This window comes from Platalea leucorodia (assembly GCF_965183815.1).
Source record: "Platalea leucorodia genome assembly, chromosome: 3".
NCBI lineage: Eukaryota > Metazoa > Chordata > Aves > Pelecaniformes > Threskiornithidae > Platalea > Platalea leucorodia.
Genome location: NC_138825.1, coordinates 125340126 through 125361062, shown reverse-complemented (window position 1 = coordinate 125361062; position 20937 = coordinate 125340126). Strand labels below are relative to the sequence as shown.

Sequence of the window (20937 nt, the reverse complement as noted above, 5' to 3'; positions counted from 1 at the left end):
TGGTTTTTTTCCTTTTAAGGATTCTTCAATGTACAGCTATTTTAGAATAAGAATAGAAAAAGCGTCAGTAGTAGTGGTCTTGCTTTCAGATATTCTGTTCAGTGTCTTGTCAGAAAAAATTTGCTGCTAAAGAATACATAGGATTGTAGCAAACAAAAGTAAGAACTTTTTGTAGCTATACCATGCAAATTTTAAATTCTTGCAAATAAGAAACAAGTTCATTCGGTAGTTTCGTTTTGCAGATTTTTTGAAAAAAGCAATATTCTTTGTTCAAACTGGCAATCTCCTTTATTTCAAACTGATTCAATGAGTTTTACTGAAAAATATGACTGAATTTCTGTGAAAAACAATTGTAACAGCATTTTGTACCCCATTTTTCACGGTGATCTTTATTGTCTTAATTTTGATTTGCCAAGGTAAAAAACTAAGTGATTGTAACAGTCACCAAAAATGCATTTTATAGCAGTTCATTGTTCTATTAGCAAATTTTCTTATCTTTTAAAATTTTCATTTACCGTGTAATTAATCTGTCCTCTACTAAAACAAATGAATAAAATTTAAGAAAATTCTCTCTTTAGATGTACGCACCACATTGTAGCTGCTGTATGTGCTGCTTTCTGTAGGCACTGGAAGAGGCTTGGATTCCTGTGGTCCAGGCAGAAGTTTCTAGAATTTATGGAAAGTTTTATTTTGATAACAACTGCAGTATTGGCTGGCCCATAGTGATAAACTGGCTTATTGCTGTGTAAGACTGACATATTTTAGTACAACTGTATAAAAGAACGTGGATCACACTGAGAAGGTAAAGCATTATATTTTGTAAAGCAGAAATTTACAGTGGATAATAAACCAAACATTATCTCGTAGTTCAATGCTAACAAAGTCATTAAAGTTATTGGAAATATAAAGAAGGTGGTAAAAAAATAGTAGCCACATGTTTGTGCCGTTGTATACCTGACATACTTTACAGTCTCTTCCAAACAGTGGGAAAATCACCCTGAAAAACTGAAAAGTAGTCAGGAAACCATGAGTTGCAGGAGGCAAATGTGGCGATACAGGCTGCTCACCGTCTCTCCAAGCAGAACGACAAGGGGCTCTCAGAAGAAGCCAGTGGGAGCCAAGCTCAGATCAAGGCAGTTGGTTCTTCATGTACAGCGTGGTAGATATGTCACATCGTACGCTTCTTCAGCCCTTCCCTGATCATCTGCTTATGGCCATGGCCAGAGAAGGGCTGGAGGTCTGAACTAGTGCATTCTTATTACATTCTTATTCCTCTCAAAAAGTTAAAAGAAAAATGAGCGTCCAACAGATTGATTAGAAAGATCGATTCACTTAAAATACTCAGAAAGAAGAAGTAAGGGTTGGCTTCCTAGTAGCCCATGTCTGTACAGAAAGACCTTTAAATAACTAAACTCAGGTAATAAATAAAATGTCTGTTGTCTTTGTTTTTCTTCTTTGCTTGTTTCAAAAGTGAGAGGTATTAACCGCTCAATGAAGTTGCCTTGACTTCTGGTGGATTTTCTGTCCGTTGGGTTCTTTGAGTCAAGAGCTGTTACTTTTCTAAGTACAAAATATGATCCTGCTCCAGTGAAATTCTCTCGTCTGTGTTAGGTGGGAAGACAATTAAAATTATTGTAATGGGCCCTTCTTAGAAATCTATCAATCTGTGATTATTTTGTTACTTTGAAGGTAAAAAGGTAAAAGTTAAGTAGATCCCCAAAGTGTGGGTTCTCAGTGTGTTAATGTTGAACCCTTTGTTTGTTCATTTAACACATTGCTATTTTAGGAAGAAACTGGAGATTTTATTAGCAATAAATACAATGTAATAAAAATTCCCAGGCTAGTTTGGAGAAACAGATGCTCAAAGGACCTACTACTTTTTCATGTAATACTTTGCATATTCGCTAGGGCCTAGGCTTTAGCTAGCGCAAATTGTTTTACCTCCAAAATCAATAAGCTCTGAAATGTGCATCATAGAATCATAGAATCACGGAATCGTTAAGGTTGGAAAAGACCCTTAAGATCATCGAGTCCAACCGTTAACCTAGTGCTGCCAAGCCCACCACTAAACCATGTCCTCAAGCATCACATCTCCCCGGCTTTTAAATCCCCCCAGGGATGGGGACTCAGCCCCTGCCCCGGGCAGCCTGGGCCAGGGCCTGACAGCCCTTTGAGGGAAGGAGTTTTTCCCAATACCCAACCCAACCCTGCCCTGGCGCAGCTTGAGGCCGTTCCCTCTCGTCCCATCGCTTGTTCCTGGGGAGCAGAGACCGACCCCCCCGGCTCCAGCCTCCTTTCAGGCCGTTGCAGAGAGCGATGAGGGCTCCCCTCAGCCTCCTCTTCTCCAGGCTAAACAACCCCAGCTCTCCCAACCGCTCCTCATAAGACTTGTGCTCCAGACCCTTCCCCAACTTCGTTGCCCTGCTCTGGCCACGCTCCAGCACCTCGATGTCCTTCTTGGGGTGAGGGGCCCAACACTGAACACAGGACTCGAGGTGTGGCCTCACCAGCTGAAGATCTGCCACCTATTTCTTTAAATTATATTTAGACTTTGACTGGATTTAGGCCCTTTATTTCAGTGGGTAACGAGAGGCAAGTCCCTTTCTATTGAAGAAGTGGGGCAGGAGGGAAAAGTTTTGGCGTTGCTTGAATTTTATAACTGAATTCACCCAGGGTTGGACGAGCCAGAGATGAAGCCCACGGGTCATCTAGCAGCGCCGTAGCTCCTGGGTGGCTGGGTATTCGCAGGTGAGGTGCTCTCAAGCCAGGCCTTTGAAGTTGTTCCACTTTGCCAGAAATAATTAAATGCTTACTGGCTGCTGCAAGTTAAAAAGAAAGAGTTCGCTTCTATAATCCGTCGGTTTGGGCGCTCACCTGGGAGATGATTAAGAAGGTGAAAATCTAAACACTATTAGGAGGAAAAAAATTGAAAAGGAGCACTGAGGTGTCAGTCAGATGTCTTTTTCTATTGCACTTTACAGGAACATTTTTGCCAGAGTTTGAATCCCCACTGAAAGAGCTCACTGTAGCTAATCCTCTGAGAGTGGCTATGTTTTCTAAGTGGGAAATGGATATAGGATAAACAGACAATCTGCTGTTGGCACGCAGCCCTCTGCCACGGTGTAATACAGCCTTATCATCTGCAGCGAGGTTCTTCAATGGCTAAGCTCCTTCTAAAGCTGAAGGAGAACTGAGCACCATAACTGGAAATCCGATAATGGCACCTATAAATAAAGGATTTCTATTTGCACAGTTAACAGCAAATGAAATTATATTTAGCAATTCAATAAATTATTTAAAAAACGTGGCTCAAACTTTGAGCTTTTTTTGGGAGAAGGCTTCTAGAAATGTTCATACTTGTTAAAACTTTTGGAACTTAAAGTGAAGCTTGCTTTTACTGTGGAATATTAAAGATCAGCTAATTAAAAGCAATAGGTGAACTGAGGACACCCTGACTCTGACTTAATATAAATGGACCTTTCATGAGCAATTCTGAAGGAGACACTAAGGTGAAGAGCTGAATGTCACTGAAAGAATAGCAGCTATCGCTGATCTTTCTAAATCATTTCAGCTGTTCAGTGTTAGCCTGTTAAATTTCTCGTTAAAAGACAGGCAGCTTTTTCAAGAACAAGTGGGTTTATTGTTTCTCTTTGATTACTGCCTCTCCATTTTCAGAAATCTTACAAAAAAGATTTGATTAGAAATATTTCAGTGATTTTTTTTTTTTTTTTACAATAGAGAGGACTGGTTAGCTGGTTTGATGCCTGCTTTGTTCTTCTGTACCAAATGCATGAAACCCAAACATTAATGCGATGATTCTGTTTTCATAGTCAAACTTAAGCCTAATGCAAAAAGTGAAATAAGAAGATCAACAGGGAGAACCCAATTTAAGGTTCCTCTTGCCACTTTGGCTGCAGCTGAGTCGCGTTCAGCACCGATGAGCTGCTAGCTTCTCTGTGCTACTAGGGTAACCTCACGGTAGGTTTTGGTTCCTTCTTGGGAGGCACATTGCACCTGCGGAGACATTGCTCTTTTCCTCTCCCCTGGTACCATTTTCTCTCTGTGCTGCTTCTAGGAAATCTTGTGGTTAATCTGTCCCACATGGAGCCTTTTACCTGGCTGTTTGCTCATGCGTACCCAGTTGATTGGTCTACTTTCCACTAAAATTGTTGGCAATTAGGAGTCCTCACCACAAATGACTAAGGTAAGATAGAAGAAGTAGCCACACCGTATTCTGAAAAAAAATCCACTAGATTGTAGAAAGGCTTTGAGGAAAATTAGAGGTGAATCTGATAGGACCAGCAGCCTTACCTCCTTGCTTTTCCTCTGAGGATGAATATTGATTTTAAATAAGCTCAAGGTTCTAACAGTCTGTTAGCCACACATCTGAGGATTTTTTTCTCGAGGTCAGGCTATAGTTCTCAGAGTAGCACCATTATTTCCCTATTCAGAGAAAAAGAAGAAAGCTGATTCTTTGAACTTCTGGATTAGTCAGAGCAGACAGTGTTGACAAGATGTAATTGCTGCTTCAATTGAGAGGAAAGGTAATGCCTCCGTTGTTTTGAAGTTGTTTAAGAAACTCTCTTGTGATCTAAAGCCAGTCATCTTAGACAAGCAATTTGCTCCTGAGTGATAAGAACCTTTCATAAGGTTCATATTGGCTTAAAAAAAAGAAAGAATTAAAGTCAGAAGCCACTCCTTAATCTCTTTTTAGTTATATGATGTAGGCTTGTGAGAGCTGGACAAACCACTGCCCGTTTGTTCTTCTTTATCTCAGGCAACAACAAAATTCCTGACCTGGGCTTCGGCTAAGGCAAACCCCATTATTTTCACTGGTAGTCCATATTAAACAATGAAATCAGGAATAAAATCCATCCCTGACCTAAGATGGCCATCAGTTCATGCCATATTATAGAAAGACCATCTCACTTTATTATTGAGCCAATTATCTGTGACTTGTATTTTTATTCTACTAATGTATGATCCCTTTCTGCTAACCTACCATCAAAATTTGACTTCAGATAATGAGTTGCTTCCATGGCCTTCAATAGGCGTAGTGCGTGTGAAAGAGGAATTGGGCCATCGTTTGCCTGGGCGGAATCCTGGTGGACAGGATGACATGGGTTTAGATACAGGTTATGTGAAACTTGTACATTTTTGTCTTTTAACCTCAGGGAGCGTATCTTTTTTGTATTGTGAAGCAGACTAGATAGGAACCACTTTGATTTTATCAAAATTTTCATTACAGATGTTCCAGATGTGTCCCCTTTTACTCCTCTGCATTTTAGACTAAATTTAATCCCAGTCTTTTAAATCCCTGTTAGTAGCTAGCCCACCCCTCTGTGCCTCATTTAGGTTTTCTTCATTTCAGGTGCCCCATTAACTGATATAACGCTGTCATACTTTTCCCTGCCATGTCTCTGTAATATATCGTAGCATCCTTTTTATTTCTTTCAACATTTTTTTAAAATTAAAATTTCTCTTGGTACTGAATGGGTGTTTCTACTGAACACTCCTTGGCTACCGATAGACTCTGATTTTTCTTGTGGTGACCGCTAATTCAGAACCCATCACTGGGCCAGATTCAGCTGGTTGTTGCGCTGCATGAAATTCAACAATTCTATTGAAGTCCGATGAGTAAATCTGAAGTTTATGCTGGTATAAATGAAATAAAAACCTGGCCTAGTGCGATCAAGGAGCTTATTACGTTCTCACCAAAAGGCAGATGTGGCTGTCCAGTTTACTTTTGTTTAGTATGTACTTATTATGATTTAACTGAAGAATAGGCTAAGGTTTTATTCCCCATTCATGCATGTATTGTGACAATAATATGCCTACATTTATAAATTGTGAATTATATAATAGATAATATTTATAAAATATAAAATGCTTGTGTAGCACTCAGTGCAATGGGCTTTCACCCTGAGATGTCTGAGCACTCATCAATCTAACTATTAGTTAAAACTGAAGTGGTCAGGTCCTTCACATTTTGTGAAGCTGGATCGTTCAATGTTATTGTGAGTGATTAGACACATAAGGAATGAATAAAATCATGCCCATAATGTAACTGAAAAGGAGGAATAATATGTTTTAATGTGCTGTAACACCTGCTAATCTTCCTTGAACTTCATCGGCTGTCATGAAGTTCAGTCAGGCTCTCTTTGACTCTTTTTGAAGCCCGTTGGCATCAGTGGTTTGGATGACGCGAAACAGTTTGAAATTATTTGTGTGATCTTGTGTAAACATGCCCTTGAAATTTGTTTTTATAATCAATTATTTTATCCATATCTTGCCTCACGGAAATGAAGTTTTGTACTGTCAGGATAACGTAGACATACAAGTTTTCATATTTTAATGTTGTATTTAGAATATTTTAAAATATTTTACTATTTATCAGTTTCAAATATTTAAGAACGCTTCATTTTTTTTTCCTGTGAGCTGACAAACTACTGTAATAACATCACTGTCTTACCTTATTGCCTCTCTGGATAGATTATTTCATGATGGCCTTGTCCAAACTAGCAGATATCTTAGAGCTGGCGTGTATATAAATTATTGTGTAAAAAGGCTTAAGTGTAAATGACAGTAAATCAAACCACCTTTAGAAAAAAAAAAGAGGAAAACAAAGGATTGTGCTTTGAATCTCAGATATAAAAAACTAGATATGCACTAGCTAATTCTCACTAATAACATCTGAATTTATTTTGTCTTTTAAGGTAAAACTGGCCACACAGAAGCTGTACGAGTAGTATATCAGCCAGAAAACATCAGCTTTGAGAAACTGCTCAAGGTCTTCTGGGAGAATCATGACCCGACACAAGGTAGAGTGATGAGTGAGCCAGTATTTAATTATCTTACTAATTACAGCTGGGATAATTAGTGTTTGAGCTGCATGGAAGAGATGAACCTTGAAATCACACTGGAGCTCAAGAATATGATTGCAGACGTTTATTGACAGAGAAAGAGAGGGAGAGAGAGAATGAGAGTACAGAAACTCACACTACCCCTCCTCCTTTACAGCTGTCTGTGCTGGGAAAATTCCCACAGAGAGGCACAGCAGACAATAGAAGATTTTTTTTCAACTTTGATTATGACAATTTCTTCTGTAATGCTATCTTTTGTCTCTTAAATTAAAGCATATTTCTTCGCAGCTTCAGAGCTGGTCATTTTATTTGTGCCGAGGACCTTTATCCTTCATAAAAATTGTTTGTTTTTTATATTTTTCAATGGCAGTGAATATCTTTTATGATTAGAAAAAGGGAACAAAAAGAGGTAAGAGAGGGTGTGTAGAGGCACCAGCAGAGCATTCTAGCTATTTGCCTTATTCAAACCTTTTGATTTAATTTATCTTTCTTGGAAGAGGCTTCGTGATGACATTACACACATCTGTGCAAACATAAATGGGAAACTGTGTTGAGAAAACATTTTACATGTTTATATAGTTTCAATAAACATCATCCTTTCTACCATTTCCCAGAAATACTACACGCAGTAACTCATTTCAATATTTTAACAGCTATCATAACTATGCCACTTGTTACTACATCTGGGAACAAAAAAATGCAGATGATACCTTCAAAATGTGATACCACCCTGAGAAACAGTAACTCTGAGAAGGATCCAGGGGCTGTTGTGAGTAAGCGTCTTCTAGTGAGCCCGGAGCACAACGCAAAGACAAAAATGGCTATTGCAACCCCTGCCTATACGAAAAGGGAAGCCTTAGTCAGGAGTATGAAAGCTATTTTCTGTATGTAGAGTCAGTAAGATCTCAGAACATTTTGTGCAGTTTCTGTGTTGACGTACCAGGAATTATACAGAGATATCGCTGGGGATTCGAAGGAGGGACAGAAAAAGGATATAGAGCCTAGAAAACTGGCCTGGTGCTGTGAATAAACACGTTCAACTAGTTGAAGAGACATAACACTATGATCAAGTAATCTTCACAGGTGCTTATGTGAGGAGCAGATGCTTCATAGTGAGGTTGGCAACCCAACCACTGGTAAGCTATGACAAGTTCCAGTAGCTGGAAGCTGAAGTTTGAAAAGTTCCACCTTGGAATAAAGTAGTTTCACAGCTCTTGGTGTAATTAAACGTCGGAGCCTTTTTCCATCACCAGCTTTTCGAGTCTTTAAGATGAGATAATTTATCATTTTAAAAGAGGCGCTTGATTCAAGTCATGAGAAGAAATTCTATGTCTGTGTGTCAAGTGTGGTGGCGTATACTGTTGATTTATGAGCCTCCCTTTTCAACTCCTTCCTTTATAGTTGGGTTCAGAGTAATTTGTCTGCACCATCCTTGAAATACTTGCAGCTCTGCATTAAGACAATGACCATCTTCAAATCATGCTGCAGGGCCTTTGTGGTTTGCTGGTAGGGGTCAGGAAGGAGGTTTTCTCCCTACCCTACCAGTGGTTGCTTTTAGGTATTTTTTTGTTCTTTTTTCTTTGGATTGTTGGAGATTGGCCATCACCAGAGGTTGGCTTCTTTGTAATGAGCCGGTTGTTTTGATATCGCAGAGAATCCCATTTCTAGATAATTGGTTCATGTGTCTTGCTCACATGTTGGGATTCATCCTGGTTGCCAGAGCTGGGAACAAATGGGCAGGACTATAGGATTCTTCACCGTCCAGACCATGAAGAGTGAATTTCTGCTGAAATAATCTGGGCAACTACCACCTAATCAGTCGTCTGCCATGTCTGTAGTCTGGGCTTTGACAGCCTATGGTTGGGCTCTGCCTGTGGCACACATACAATCAGTCTCTAAAGGACTTCAGTGCTTTAGGCTGACTGAAGTTCATATGCTGGACACGATGGTAAGTGGATGAAGTGTAGTATTTGTAAAAAACAGGCCAGATCAGATGAATTTATGATTCCTTCTGGCTTTAAAACAAAGTGAAATGATGTCATTATGTCTTTATATTCACCTTGCATTCTCCCATAACAGAGGTTCAAAATAGTTCCAGCCTGTGCTTTCAGAAGAAGGTTGGATGCTGGCAGATGTATGATTCACTCTTTGATTTCTGGCAACTGGGGAAACATCACCTAATTAGCCCGGGCACAGAGCCACGCTAATGTGGCTGTATTCCTTCTGGGATGTGAGCTAATATCTCCGCATGACACTGTGCTGTGTAGATACCCAAGTCATTCACAACTACCTCAGGCATCTATGTGGCACTGCAGTGCTTGGTGTAAACATACCTAAGCCTTTCTCTAAGCTTGGCTCGGTAGAATTTCCAAATGGTTCTTCTGTGATAATTTGCCAAAAGTGAGAGCATCACTTTACCCACAGAGAAGACGGCAGTCTTCTCTGAAGACTTTGCATACCCCAGACTTGGACGGGTGGCTTTACCTTCTTTGTATTTTTATGGTTGCTTAATGTTAATCTTTGTTCAAGAACTTTGCAAAGCTCATCACATCTCTACCACCTTTCTTGATTTGAGGAAATCCTACTCCCTGCTTTTAGCTTGCTATGGGAAATGTGGTTTTATGTAAAGATACTGAAAGCGAGAGATGTCTCTCTGACCTATGATATTTTTCTCCTTTCCTGAGGTTCAGCTGTGTGCACACGGTAAGTCTTATTTAGCCAGCCCTATGGGAATGCAGGATTCATTCTGTCAAAGAGAAGTTTTTTATGAAGCAGATGATAAATTAGGAAGATTTCTTATTCATGAAATTCAGCACACTCTTTGGATGAATCCAGTGTCTCATATAGCCAGCGAATGCTGGACTTCTTGAGTATAGCACTCGCTCAAAAGTATAAAAGCTTTGTCTGTGGCACTGTCTTATCTTTCCTCCAGAAGTTGGGTTAACACCATTTAAGCCCTCCTACCCCCAGAAGAGATAATGGACTTGTCTAATTGTTCTAATGTCATAGGTACATTCTGTTACAGTTAAAGACCTTTCAAATATCAATCTATCTAGATGGTACCAAGTTGCTAAAGAGTACAGATTGGCAGGTCTATCATTCATTGTTGTATGAGTGTATTAATATTCAAAAGTTCCTGCTTTCCAAACAGTTGGACCTCCTGCCTTCAAGATGAGACTGACATCTCACTGGGATTCGAATTTTCTCTGGGAGGCAGCCTGGCTCTTGTTTCGTGAAGCTCTTGAGTCCGAGTATTATACAGAAGTCTATTGAAAAGCAAGAACCTTTGATCAAGTCAAACAGCCTATGAGTTGAAAGAGATTCTCCCAGATGAGCATCTCCTAAGTGCGGGGCCCTGATAAAGTCCTCCTTGACTATTAATTTAGGCTCTATTTTATAATTCATTACATTTGGGATACTGAAAAAGCAACAAACAAACCCCTGACTTCTGCCAAGTGACATATGGTTGTCATCTCTGTTCAGCCTCTAATGCACAGATCAGCATTCCTTCTCTCCTAGGAATGGTCTTACCTATAAGAGGATTGCTCTGTATAGCTCTATAAGTGCTTGAGGTGCTTGCTTCTTTGTCACTGATACAGAAAAAGAGAATGAATGTGGTATGCTGAAAATATGGCAAAAGAATCTTATGGCTATTCACTTTGTACACAGTTTTGTTTTTCTAAAGTTTATAGAGGTGTAGGGCAGATTCTGTATTGCCCCGTTTTTGTGCTATGAGGCCATCCTCAGAGCCTTCCAGATTTTTAAGTTATAAGCCTGACCACCTCCTTCAAATTGCACCCTGACGATGGTTCTGCAGGCACCTCCATGCCGTGTGTCTAGAGGGATGTGGACTTTCAGACCATAAGTTTGTGTTGTGCCTCAGCCTGTAGCTTCGAGATCGCTGTAAGCTAATCTTTGAATTAACTGTTAGGGAAAAGGACAATTTTCTTCTCTCTCCCTGACCTGTCTGCAGGATACAACCTCTTTCTTTGTGTTGACACTGGCAATCACAAAGTTCTCTGATCAAGCTAAAAATTAACCCTGCATGAATTGAAGTGAAATGTAATTTTCAGCCAGGACTTAAATTGCCAGGAGCATGACTGCTAGCGGGACCACCCTTCTGGCATTAGCACTGTCCTCTAGTGCGTGAGCCAACTGCAAAACCCAACTGTGCTCATGTTCAGGGAAGAAGGTATCGTATTTTATCTGATCAGAAAGTTTGGCCACTCTTTGTGGGGCGTCAGAAGCTATTTCTCTAAACCTTTGGAAAGATCTATCTGATACCAGAGGACTCTGTTTGTCATGGTGCAAATGTGATTCCTGTAAAGCATATTACGGTTCATAATTCTCCTGACCCCGTGTGTGGTTGAAGTCCTACATGTGTCAGAGATTTCAGCCCTGTCCAAGGCAACTTTAAAGAAAGGCTCCTTGTTGCTTTCAATGGATATACAGAAGACAAGCAGAAGACAAAACAAATATTATTTATTTCTCTTTAGAACATGTTTGGGACGAATGAAAAAGCCACTTGCCTCCTTTAGCTCTTTTCTTTCTTGAATACGATCCAAAACGGACGCTTGTTTTGGTAGTTCTGCTCCGCAGGTTTGTCAGGAGTACTTAATCCTTCCCAGCCCACACGAAACAACGTAGGTGCTACCGTTCTGTGGGGTGAGCCCCTGTTGTACACAAATCCCATCCTTTTTCATTGCTACTTCTGGCTTTCTGTTTGGATTTTTGAATTAGTGGAAGGAGCTGAGAGGAAGCCAGGACTCCATAGTTTTGGTCACCCTCTGACAATGGGGTGAAGGCCAAGGGCACCCGCGGCCACCACTGCCCGGGAGCTTCTGGAAATTTTCTTCTAGCCTTATTGAATCTTCGAGTGTGAATTTACAAAGAACCAAAGTTAGTGGTGAGTAATCTCATTCCTCCTTTCTGTCATGAAGAAGTCCTTATCTTGCCTGTGTTTGTACAGGAAATGTAAGCAGAACTGATATTTTTCCAGCAGTTGAGGACCATCTGTACTACAACAAACTCATCACCTGCCAGATTCATTCAGAACATCTCTTAGTCCATATGTCTTGTGTATCCACGATAAAGAAGAGATGTATGAGCCGTTTCTCCTCCCTGTGACCTTCCAAACAGTTTGGCATTTAGCCTTAGTGCTGATACATGAATTCTCCGGATTAATATCTGTTTTTCATTGTGCTGACCCATTTCGGTTGCAGAGGGTATATTTATTTCTCACCAGTTTTGAAGGACTGTACTTTTTTTAGACATTGCATAAGGAATCTATCATCTGCAAATAATTAAAATTAGACACTAGAAATGACATTGTATTGCTAATGAGCAGATGTGTCTACTTATACCAGTGGAAGAACAGCTGTACACATAAAAAACGCTACAGCGACCCTAAACCAGCATTATGTATTCTGCTACAGGCCTGTAACTTCATTTAGAGATTGAAGGGAAAAAAGTAATCTCTCCATGTAAAATACAACCATTTTTGATTTTTTTTCTTTACATTTCTGTAACTCTTTTCCCTTTATAATTTGAATGAAATTTGCAAGTCTCAGGTTAAAGCACAGAGCCCTTTTGTCTTGTATTTCAAATGTTATTAAGAGTCCTGATGGTTTCAGCATTATTACAAGGTGTAACAAAATCCAGTAAAAATACAAAATCTATTGTCACCAGACATTAAATATATTCAAAATAGAATTACCGACCCCTCAGGGAGCCATTCTTGGTCCAATACTCTTCAATATTTTCATTAATGACTTGGAGGTTATAGTGGAGAGGATGCTAATTAAATCTGTGGTAAAGACATTGCTAGGAGGCTCTTGGAGGAAACGAATAAAACACAGCTCTGTGTTGATAAATTAAAAAAGCCATGGAAATCGATATGTTGAGACACAATAAAGATAAATGTATATTGGTTCATGCAGAACTGAATACTCAACAATAGAAATATGCACTGAGTGGTTTGATAGGAGACAGTGTCTTCTATTGCCTTCAGGTTCTTCTAATCCCTGCTCTTGCCAACGAAATCTCAATGGTGAGACATAGTCGACTGATGTCTAGCCATCCCACCAGCAAGCAATTTAGTGGTCCCTTGCCCATAATCATCTCATAAATACCTGTGGTCTATACTTTTTGCAAAGTAGCAAAGAGAGTCTCTGCCAGTGGTGCTAACCAATATTGCATTTTGAGAATGCAACTTCATTTCTTCCATGAACTGAAATGCCTAATGTTATGTTCCCGTTCTTTGTCCTTTCTCTAGAACAAAATATGCATTAAAAATAAGTATATATTATTAGGCTGTTTTGCGTCCCCAGGAATTTTAGCTGTCATGACCTCATTTGCATATTAGACTCTTTTTATCCCTATAAATTAGAATAGACTTTTTCTGACCTATATTTCCAGTTTTGGAGATGTTGTTTTTCCGTGTCACAGTGAGAAGCTGAGATTTGACTCTGCATCTTTTTTAATGAACGGGATTGTTAGCCAGTGCAGCGGTTGCTGAGATGGCTGAATAGTTTGCATTATGAAGCGAGTGGTGGCGAATCAATTTTCGCTCAAGGGCAAAAGTCCTTCTGGGCTCTGATTTCTTCTTACCTTTAAACTAGCTTATTTATTTTGTATGTGACCATGCTGTGTTAACCAGTTCTCTAGAACTACTGAAAATTAACTTTCTCTTTCAGTATTGCTGCAGTCAGTAATAAAATGGTTCCCTGAAGATGAGAAAAGCCATGGCATCAGTCTTTTGTGTCATCGTTGAAGATGACACTGTGACTCATACGCTGTGGGAAACATGAACCCACCACTAACCTGAAGGGATTCCTTTTGTTCATAATGCCTGGATCTGCTAAGAACAACTTTGGAAAATGCTTTTCTTTCCTTACGGTCATCCTTGGGATCACTTCTGGGTTATTCTGTAATTATTAATATAGCTGTGTTTGTAATTGAGTAGAGGAAGAGGAAGGGATAAAGAAGGGAATGTTCATTTTAATTCAGGCTTGTTGATTTTTAACTTCTGAAGGAAAATCTGGACTTCTCAATGCTTAGGGCTGTCTTCAGTAGCTTTCAAATATCCATGAAGTCCATGAAGTCCAAATATCCATGGGTATGTGGTGTGAATAACAGCAGCTGGATTTGCATGTGTATTTATAGAATTAGGAAAGAGCAACCTCAGAAGGTCTTTTTCTGCAGACTTTTTTGACTGTTCCTAATCTTTATACAAGGAAAGCAATAGACAAAGTCAAAACAAAGTAATACCAAATATTCTTTTCTTCTTCAAATAACCCACTAGTGAATTTGGGTCTAGAAATGTGAGGCAGTGAAGCATGGCATCATTAATCATAGTTTATGGTGATTATTAGTAGGCTTTTAATCTTTGTTTTCATGTATAATTAGGTACAAGAGGTCAAAGCCGACTCTATTCTAAACAACAATATTTTCAGTGAATGACTGTTTTTCTCTGCCTGCAATTTTCTCTCGCATATTTATAAGAGCATACTTGTCTGTGTTTTGAGAGCGCAGTGTCCCATGAGTTTGTCTGCTGATAAAAGCAAATGACAACACTGTTATTTTTATTATCACTAATTATTTTTATTACTATTGCAATAACACCTGGTGGATCATAGTAGGTTTAGATTCATAGTGCTAACACATGCCTAAATTTAGGCAAGATATTAGTGAGCAACAGATAAATGAAGAGAAAGGAGAAGGCACATAAAGAAAACAATAGCAAATTTGTGTGATTCCATAGGTGAGCTCTATGTAGTACCTGACCTGAATTGCTCTATTTCTTAATCATATCTTATCACCTGATCAGTAGTTGTCCAGCTTTTTGTAAGCATCACAACACAGCTAGTCCATGAAGAAAAGAGGCAATGAGGGTTTAATTCAGATGCCTAGACAGAAATGTCTTTCGCCACACCAGATCCTCTTGCGCATTCTGCCTGTCTTCCAGTTCTGCTTTAGAAAATGTGGGGCTCCCTTATACCCTGTGTCATGTCCTCCAGTCTCTTCCAGACATCTCTGCTCTATGCATTTCTTTGGTTTTGAAGACCATCCAGATCTGTCAGATTTGTCTGACCAGCATAGACACCTGAGGTGGGATAAAGACTGAGATAAAGCCGCCAAAATTTAGATGTTTCCATAGGCATGGAGTGTCTCAGCTCCCATGATTTTCAGTGGAGATCTAGTCAACATGGTTGACTCGTCCCAAATTAGGCACCTGTGTTTGGTCAGCTTTTGGTCACCTAAACCTGGAAGCTTAGTTCCAGCTGCAGTGATAAATACTGTTAAAAGATTTCACTCCTGTCCTAAGTTCATCCAGCTCTGAGACAGATTTTTAAGAGAAGGCACCTCTGAAAGGGCCTAATGTCTGTTCATGAAAGAAAAAGTCTAAAAACTTGTCTAAAACTAATCATTTAACTTTTGGCTAAAGTTAAGTAAAAAAAAAGTCCACTACAATAAGTTTAATGCCATTAAGATGACATGTATATATTCACCATTCTATTTGCCTGTTCTATGCACTACTGGTAAAGACACATTTTCATTTAATAATTAGAAATGGATTAAAATTCCTGTCTGCCAGTGACATTTAATACTTAAGCTTTGTGACACTCATCAAAAACTAACCTATGTTTTTTTGTGGGCTCAAGTAGATCATGCACTTCCTTCAAAGGTCAAAGAGCATTCAAAAATGCATTTAAGCAATGTTATATCTGAATGAATTAATAAATAACGAAGCATACAGGGAACTCTTCTTTCAAACCAAGTTTTCATTCAGACTTTCTAGTTTTGTAAAATATTTGAACTATCTTGAGAAGCAATGCGATGCATTTTATAACTATTGAATGATAATGCTAATAAAAAGCAAAGAGAATTGGTCAGAGATAGAGCCTAGGCTGGGATACTGCCACCCCTTCTTGAGGACAGCCTGTCATTTCCACTAATGGACAAAAGGGAGATGTGATAACTCTTCATGGCCCAGATCTGATAATGTTGGAGGCCTGCATAAAGTCCCTGATATACCGTATGGGAATGCGTCTGTGAACAACTAAGGGGAAAGCAATAGTTATTGACCTACATGAGATACACGTGATATTTGTGCTTCTCCTTTACTGGAAAAAACCCCTAGCATATGGACAAGCACAAGATAAAAGTTGGAAGCAGAAAAAAATGGTGGGCATTTTGCTGGATTGAACTTAAAACCTGCTGCTGCAGGGTTATGCATTCTGAAAGTTGCCTCTTTATTTCATATTGGATATAAAGCAGGCTGCCAAAACTGTAGAGACCTGGAAATGGATTTGGTGAATGCAGAGGGGCAGGAGAGATTTATTCCAGGTAGGAGAATAAGAAGGTGAAGAATCTCCTGAGAGCGTTTCTCTTGTCACCTTCTAGTTCTTGGATGACTTTTCCCAGCAGATGCTAGGGTGGGCCATACTAATTTAGTACGGTGTGATGATGGTATGTGAATGACAGAATCACAGAAGGTTTGGGTTGGGAGGGACCTTCAAAGATCATCTAGTCCGACCCCTCTGCCCTGGGCAGGGACATCTTTCACTACATCGCATTGCTCAAAGCCCCGTCCAACCTGACCTTGAACACTTCCAGGGATGGGGCATCCACAATTTCTGTGAGCAACCTGTTCCAGTGTCTCACCACCCTCTTGTGAAGAATTTATTCCTTATGTCCAATCTGGAATGGAATGGAATGGAATGGAAAGGAATAGAATATTCAGTTGGAAGGGACCTACAATGATCATCTACTCCAACTGCATGACCACTTCAGGGCTGACCAAAAGTTAAAGCATATTATTAAGGGCATTGTTCAATGTGGTCGTATTGTGGTGGGTTTTGGTATCGCAATGCTGTTAAACCTTTTGGACAGGGCGTCATTAGGGTCTACAGACAGTGATGGACTACTCTTTATCTCTGTCACTGTACTAACTGCACTTCTCCCCAGTGAGTTGGGATGGGAAATTGCATAAGAGATGAGGAAGCTGTAGAAGGCCTGGCAGGGTAATTTATTTTTATGTTCCTCCCCTCGTCTCACAAACCCATTTTCACACCTTCTGCATCTCAGTTCTCTGGTAGTTTGCTGGAAGAGAGGAGGAAGGCCTTCCTCCTCACATCTGCACAGAAAGGCAGTGCAGGTATCACTGCTCCAGCTCGGGGGAGAAGGCAGAAGTGTCACGTAGCTGGGTGGCATAGGTCAGAGTCAAGCCTGGCCACTCTGAGAAAGGGACGTTACTGCTGTGGCAGGTTCCACAAAATCAAAGCTTTACGAGGCTGCTCTTTTTCACTGTTATTTTGGTTTTGTTGTATTAGCATGTTGGTCATGAGTGGTGGGAACAGCCAAGATTTCTTATTGCAGCAAATTGGTGGCAGCAACTCAGCCCATTCCCACAAAATGTCATTGCTAAAAGAGGGATGGAGTGTGTTCTCCTGTGTCTCCATCAGTGTTTCTGGGTATGTTACGGCATTAATGAAGAATCTGTTGTCTGAAAAACTCCCTACTTAAAGAGTTATTGTTATTTTGTAAAGCGAGTGTTGTATTGACCATCATCAACAAGCTCCTTTACACCATCACTGGAAATCTTAAGGACGTAAGTATTTTGTTGTGTCTTTGTCCTTGGAGATATTCAAAACTGGCCTGGACAAGGCCCGGGACAACCTGCTGTAGCTGACATTACTTTGAGCAGGGGTGTTGCACTACAGACCTCCACAAGTCCCTTCCAACCTCAGCAAATCTGTGATTTGGGTTTAGCTTCAAAGCTATACCAGAAAACCTGTAATCTGGTGGCTTGACGAAGGTTAAAGACCAGACATTTTTGCAGCTGATGTAAATTATTAAAAACATGCTGTAGCACGTTGAGAACACCTTGCAACTTCTAATATTCTAAGCCTTGGGCAGTTCTGTCCCAGGGCATTCAAGATGGCATCTGTAATGTTAGAGCAGCCTGAAGCACACAAGGATTGTAACTTGTGGCATCCTCTGCATATTGTAATGAGACCATCATCTGTTATTTGTAAGCATGTTTGAAGGTTTAAAGTCACCGGTTCAGGACAATGTGCACTAATGTATTTCAGAGCTTCATCCTCAAGCTGCACGCAGCCTCTCCGAAAGAGGGCTTTGAGTCCACCGCAGCCTCTCCCCAGAGCCTGGATGCCATCCTTAGTCACTTGATCGCACCAGCAGATATCCAGCTCTTCCAGCAGTGCGCATCCCTCACTCAGTGCTTTCAGAGACGGGTTGGTTATGGACGTGCAGGAAGCCACATCAAGGTGCTTGAGTCTAGCTGTAGCCATGACGTTCTAAGTATACATGCAAGTCAGAATTTATAAGGAAAGCTAGCTTTTGCTGTCTTGATCCCAAAGCAAATGGGGAAGACCAAAACTATAGTTTCCTCCTTGCTACTGAAAACCATGTATGTTGAAAGCTTTGTAAAGCTTTTGATCTATTGACAATATAAAAGTTTTCTTTAATATGCACAAGCTCCTTAATGTATTGTAACCTTCTGAAGAAACTCTTTTATATTTCATTTATCCTTCCTGCACCCCAGCACCTTGAAAATCATCAAGAACTCTCAATCCACAGCACTGTAACTAACTTGTTTTCTATTAACATTTTTCTCCTTTAATCATATGCTATAAAGAGTTTTACTTTCCCTTGGCAACTTTTAAGCTGTATAGATGTAATCATTACAGTGAGTGATGACATCAAGCCAGGGTGACATGGTGCAATTGATTTTTACTAAATAATTATATGATGAGCTGGAAGAAGGAGTTTTATTAGTCTTAACTCGGCAAGGATTGATTGGGGAAAAGAAAATGACCGGTCAGTATATCAGGTTTCTGCGGGTATAAGAAAATAAGTGACAGCTCCAGAAAAGTCTATAAATCACAGGAAAAATTATGATAAAAATAAGAGCTATGAACTGCCCTTTAAAATTTCACTGGGTGGCACAGAAGAGTCTAACGGACCATAGTCATTTATCTCCATTATGCTTGGGATCCTCTGAGAATAGCAAGGTTGACGAATGATGCCATTACATTTTTTTATTATTTTTAAATGGAGAGAAGATAAGGAGTGTTGTATAAGTATTACTTTCAAGTCATTAGAGGGTTGAGTCTTCAAAAGAAATCCCTGATTTAGCCAATAAAATAAATAAAGTATATTTTGCTTTAGCCTTCTGTAGGTAATATATTCAAAAATCGCTGTTTTGAAACCGATCTGCTTGTTTGCAATTAATTCTCCATTTCTAAAGCAAAAAAAAAAAAAAAAAAAAAAAAAGAAAGTATAGTACTGGCAAATACGTGTTTTTATTAATGCTGTATATATTCCTATTTCTTATTGACGTCAAGATACTCTGGAGTTAGACAGGAAGGACAAGGACCTACCTAAGATGCATCTCAACAGAAACTCAAACTGTAGCATAACGGCAGTGTAACTGCTTTAAAGGGGAATTCTTTGCCCCAGCCAAGAAGATACTGTAATTATACAAGGTATAGAAACTATGAAAGAAAAAGCACTGACCAGCTGAATAGAAGCAGGGGTGATTTCACATATTCTGATCGTTCAAATCAAAGGAGAGCTAGTATTTAATACTTTGATGCCAAAGACTATGAGGGAGATCAAAACTAAGTCATTCCTGCCCAGATGCATCAGAAGATACCAAAGTGTTCGCAAGAGGGATTTTTAAAGCCATTTCTTTGACTGTTATCTACATTTTGGCAAATAATAGTTTTTCCAGCGGCAATGTGTTTGTATTGCGTGGCAATCTCAACCTGGCAATTGTTCTTTATGCAGGATCTGGGAGACCATCACAGCTCCCTGTCCTTTCCATCTACCATCCTGTGGCCACAAATTTCTGCTTCATATAAGTCAGAGCAAGTGCTCAGCTCTTGAGGGCATTTTTTGATTAATTGGTGTTCTGGTCTCTGCTGGCACAGTGAGGAAATTTTATGTTCTCTAGCGTGGTCCAGGCTGAGAGCCATTGAGGTGCTTTGGTCAGCCAAAGTGAAATTCCTAAATATGATCCATGCTCAAGATCTAAACGCATTTAGAGCTCCAAATGTCCTCATCCTCACTGGTTCTCTAGAGACAAGAGCTTACAAGGAGTGGCCAGTGCTCACACAGGCACTGCGCTTTGGCCTTATACTCTTTGGCACCATGCAGCCGTATCCAAAACCACATATTTTTCTATCTTGCCAGAGAGGTGCAAATTCCATGCTTTGCTATCAGTTCTCAATTCAGCCTCTCTGTCTAAACATCTCTTTGACAAGAGATTTTACGGCTATTCTCAACACAGAAGCTGATTTTCTTTGCCTCGGGTATCAACAGCAGGTGCCAGCCTTTTGACTCCAGGCTCTATTTGTTGCTGATACTGTTGGATGTGTTCCTGGTCACCTGGTCAGGGAAACAGATATTTCCCTTTTTGCCAGTTACTGTCTTGCACCGTTGACATTAGTAAGGTACAGCCAGATGAAATGGGGTGATGTTGCAAACCCTGGGCTGGCCAAGGGGGTTCTGGTGTCAGAATCCTGGAGGACCTGATGTGAAGCTCAAGGACTTGCCTCTGCTCTGAACCTTCTTACACCAGATAGAAATCAGGTAAATCACCTAGGCTATGGCTTCCTCTGCATCACGGGAGGGACATTGGGTAGCCCTTGAAAGTCTGCCTGGTTGTCTCTAGTTATAGAGATTCTGATCAACAATGCGAATGAGTCCTCTGGGTGTGCTTTGTGACAAAGTGGACCAGGTCTGATGCTACATGGAATCATAGAGTTGTTTAGTTTGGAAAAAACCTTTAAGGTCATGAAGTCCAACCGTTAACCCAGCACTGCCAGGTCCACCACTAAACCATGTCCCTCAGCACCACATCTCCCCGGCTTTTAAATCCCCCCAGGGATGGGGACTCAGCCCCTGCCCTGGGCAGCCTGGGCCAGGGCCTGACAGCCCTTTGGGGGAAGGAGTTTTTCCCAATACCCAACCCAACCCTGCCCTGGCGCAGCTTGAGGCCGTTCCCTCTCGTCCCATCGCTTGTTCCTGGGGAGCAGAGACCGAC

At 40.3% G+C, this 20937-nt stretch overlaps 1 protein-coding gene across 1 annotated transcript in view; it reads left to right on the top strand.

Moving 5' to 3' along the window:
- The window catches only part of MSRA (methionine sulfoxide reductase A), a 301044-nt gene that overhangs the window by 174357 nt on the left and 105750 nt on the right, over nucleotides 1-20937 (top strand). The window contains exon 4 of the mRNA XM_082305437.1: nucleotides 6717-6821. Within this exon, the coding sequence (XP_082161563.1) occupies nucleotides 6717-6821 (105 nt within the window). The remainder of the gene's footprint in view (nucleotides 1-6716; nucleotides 6822-20937) is intronic.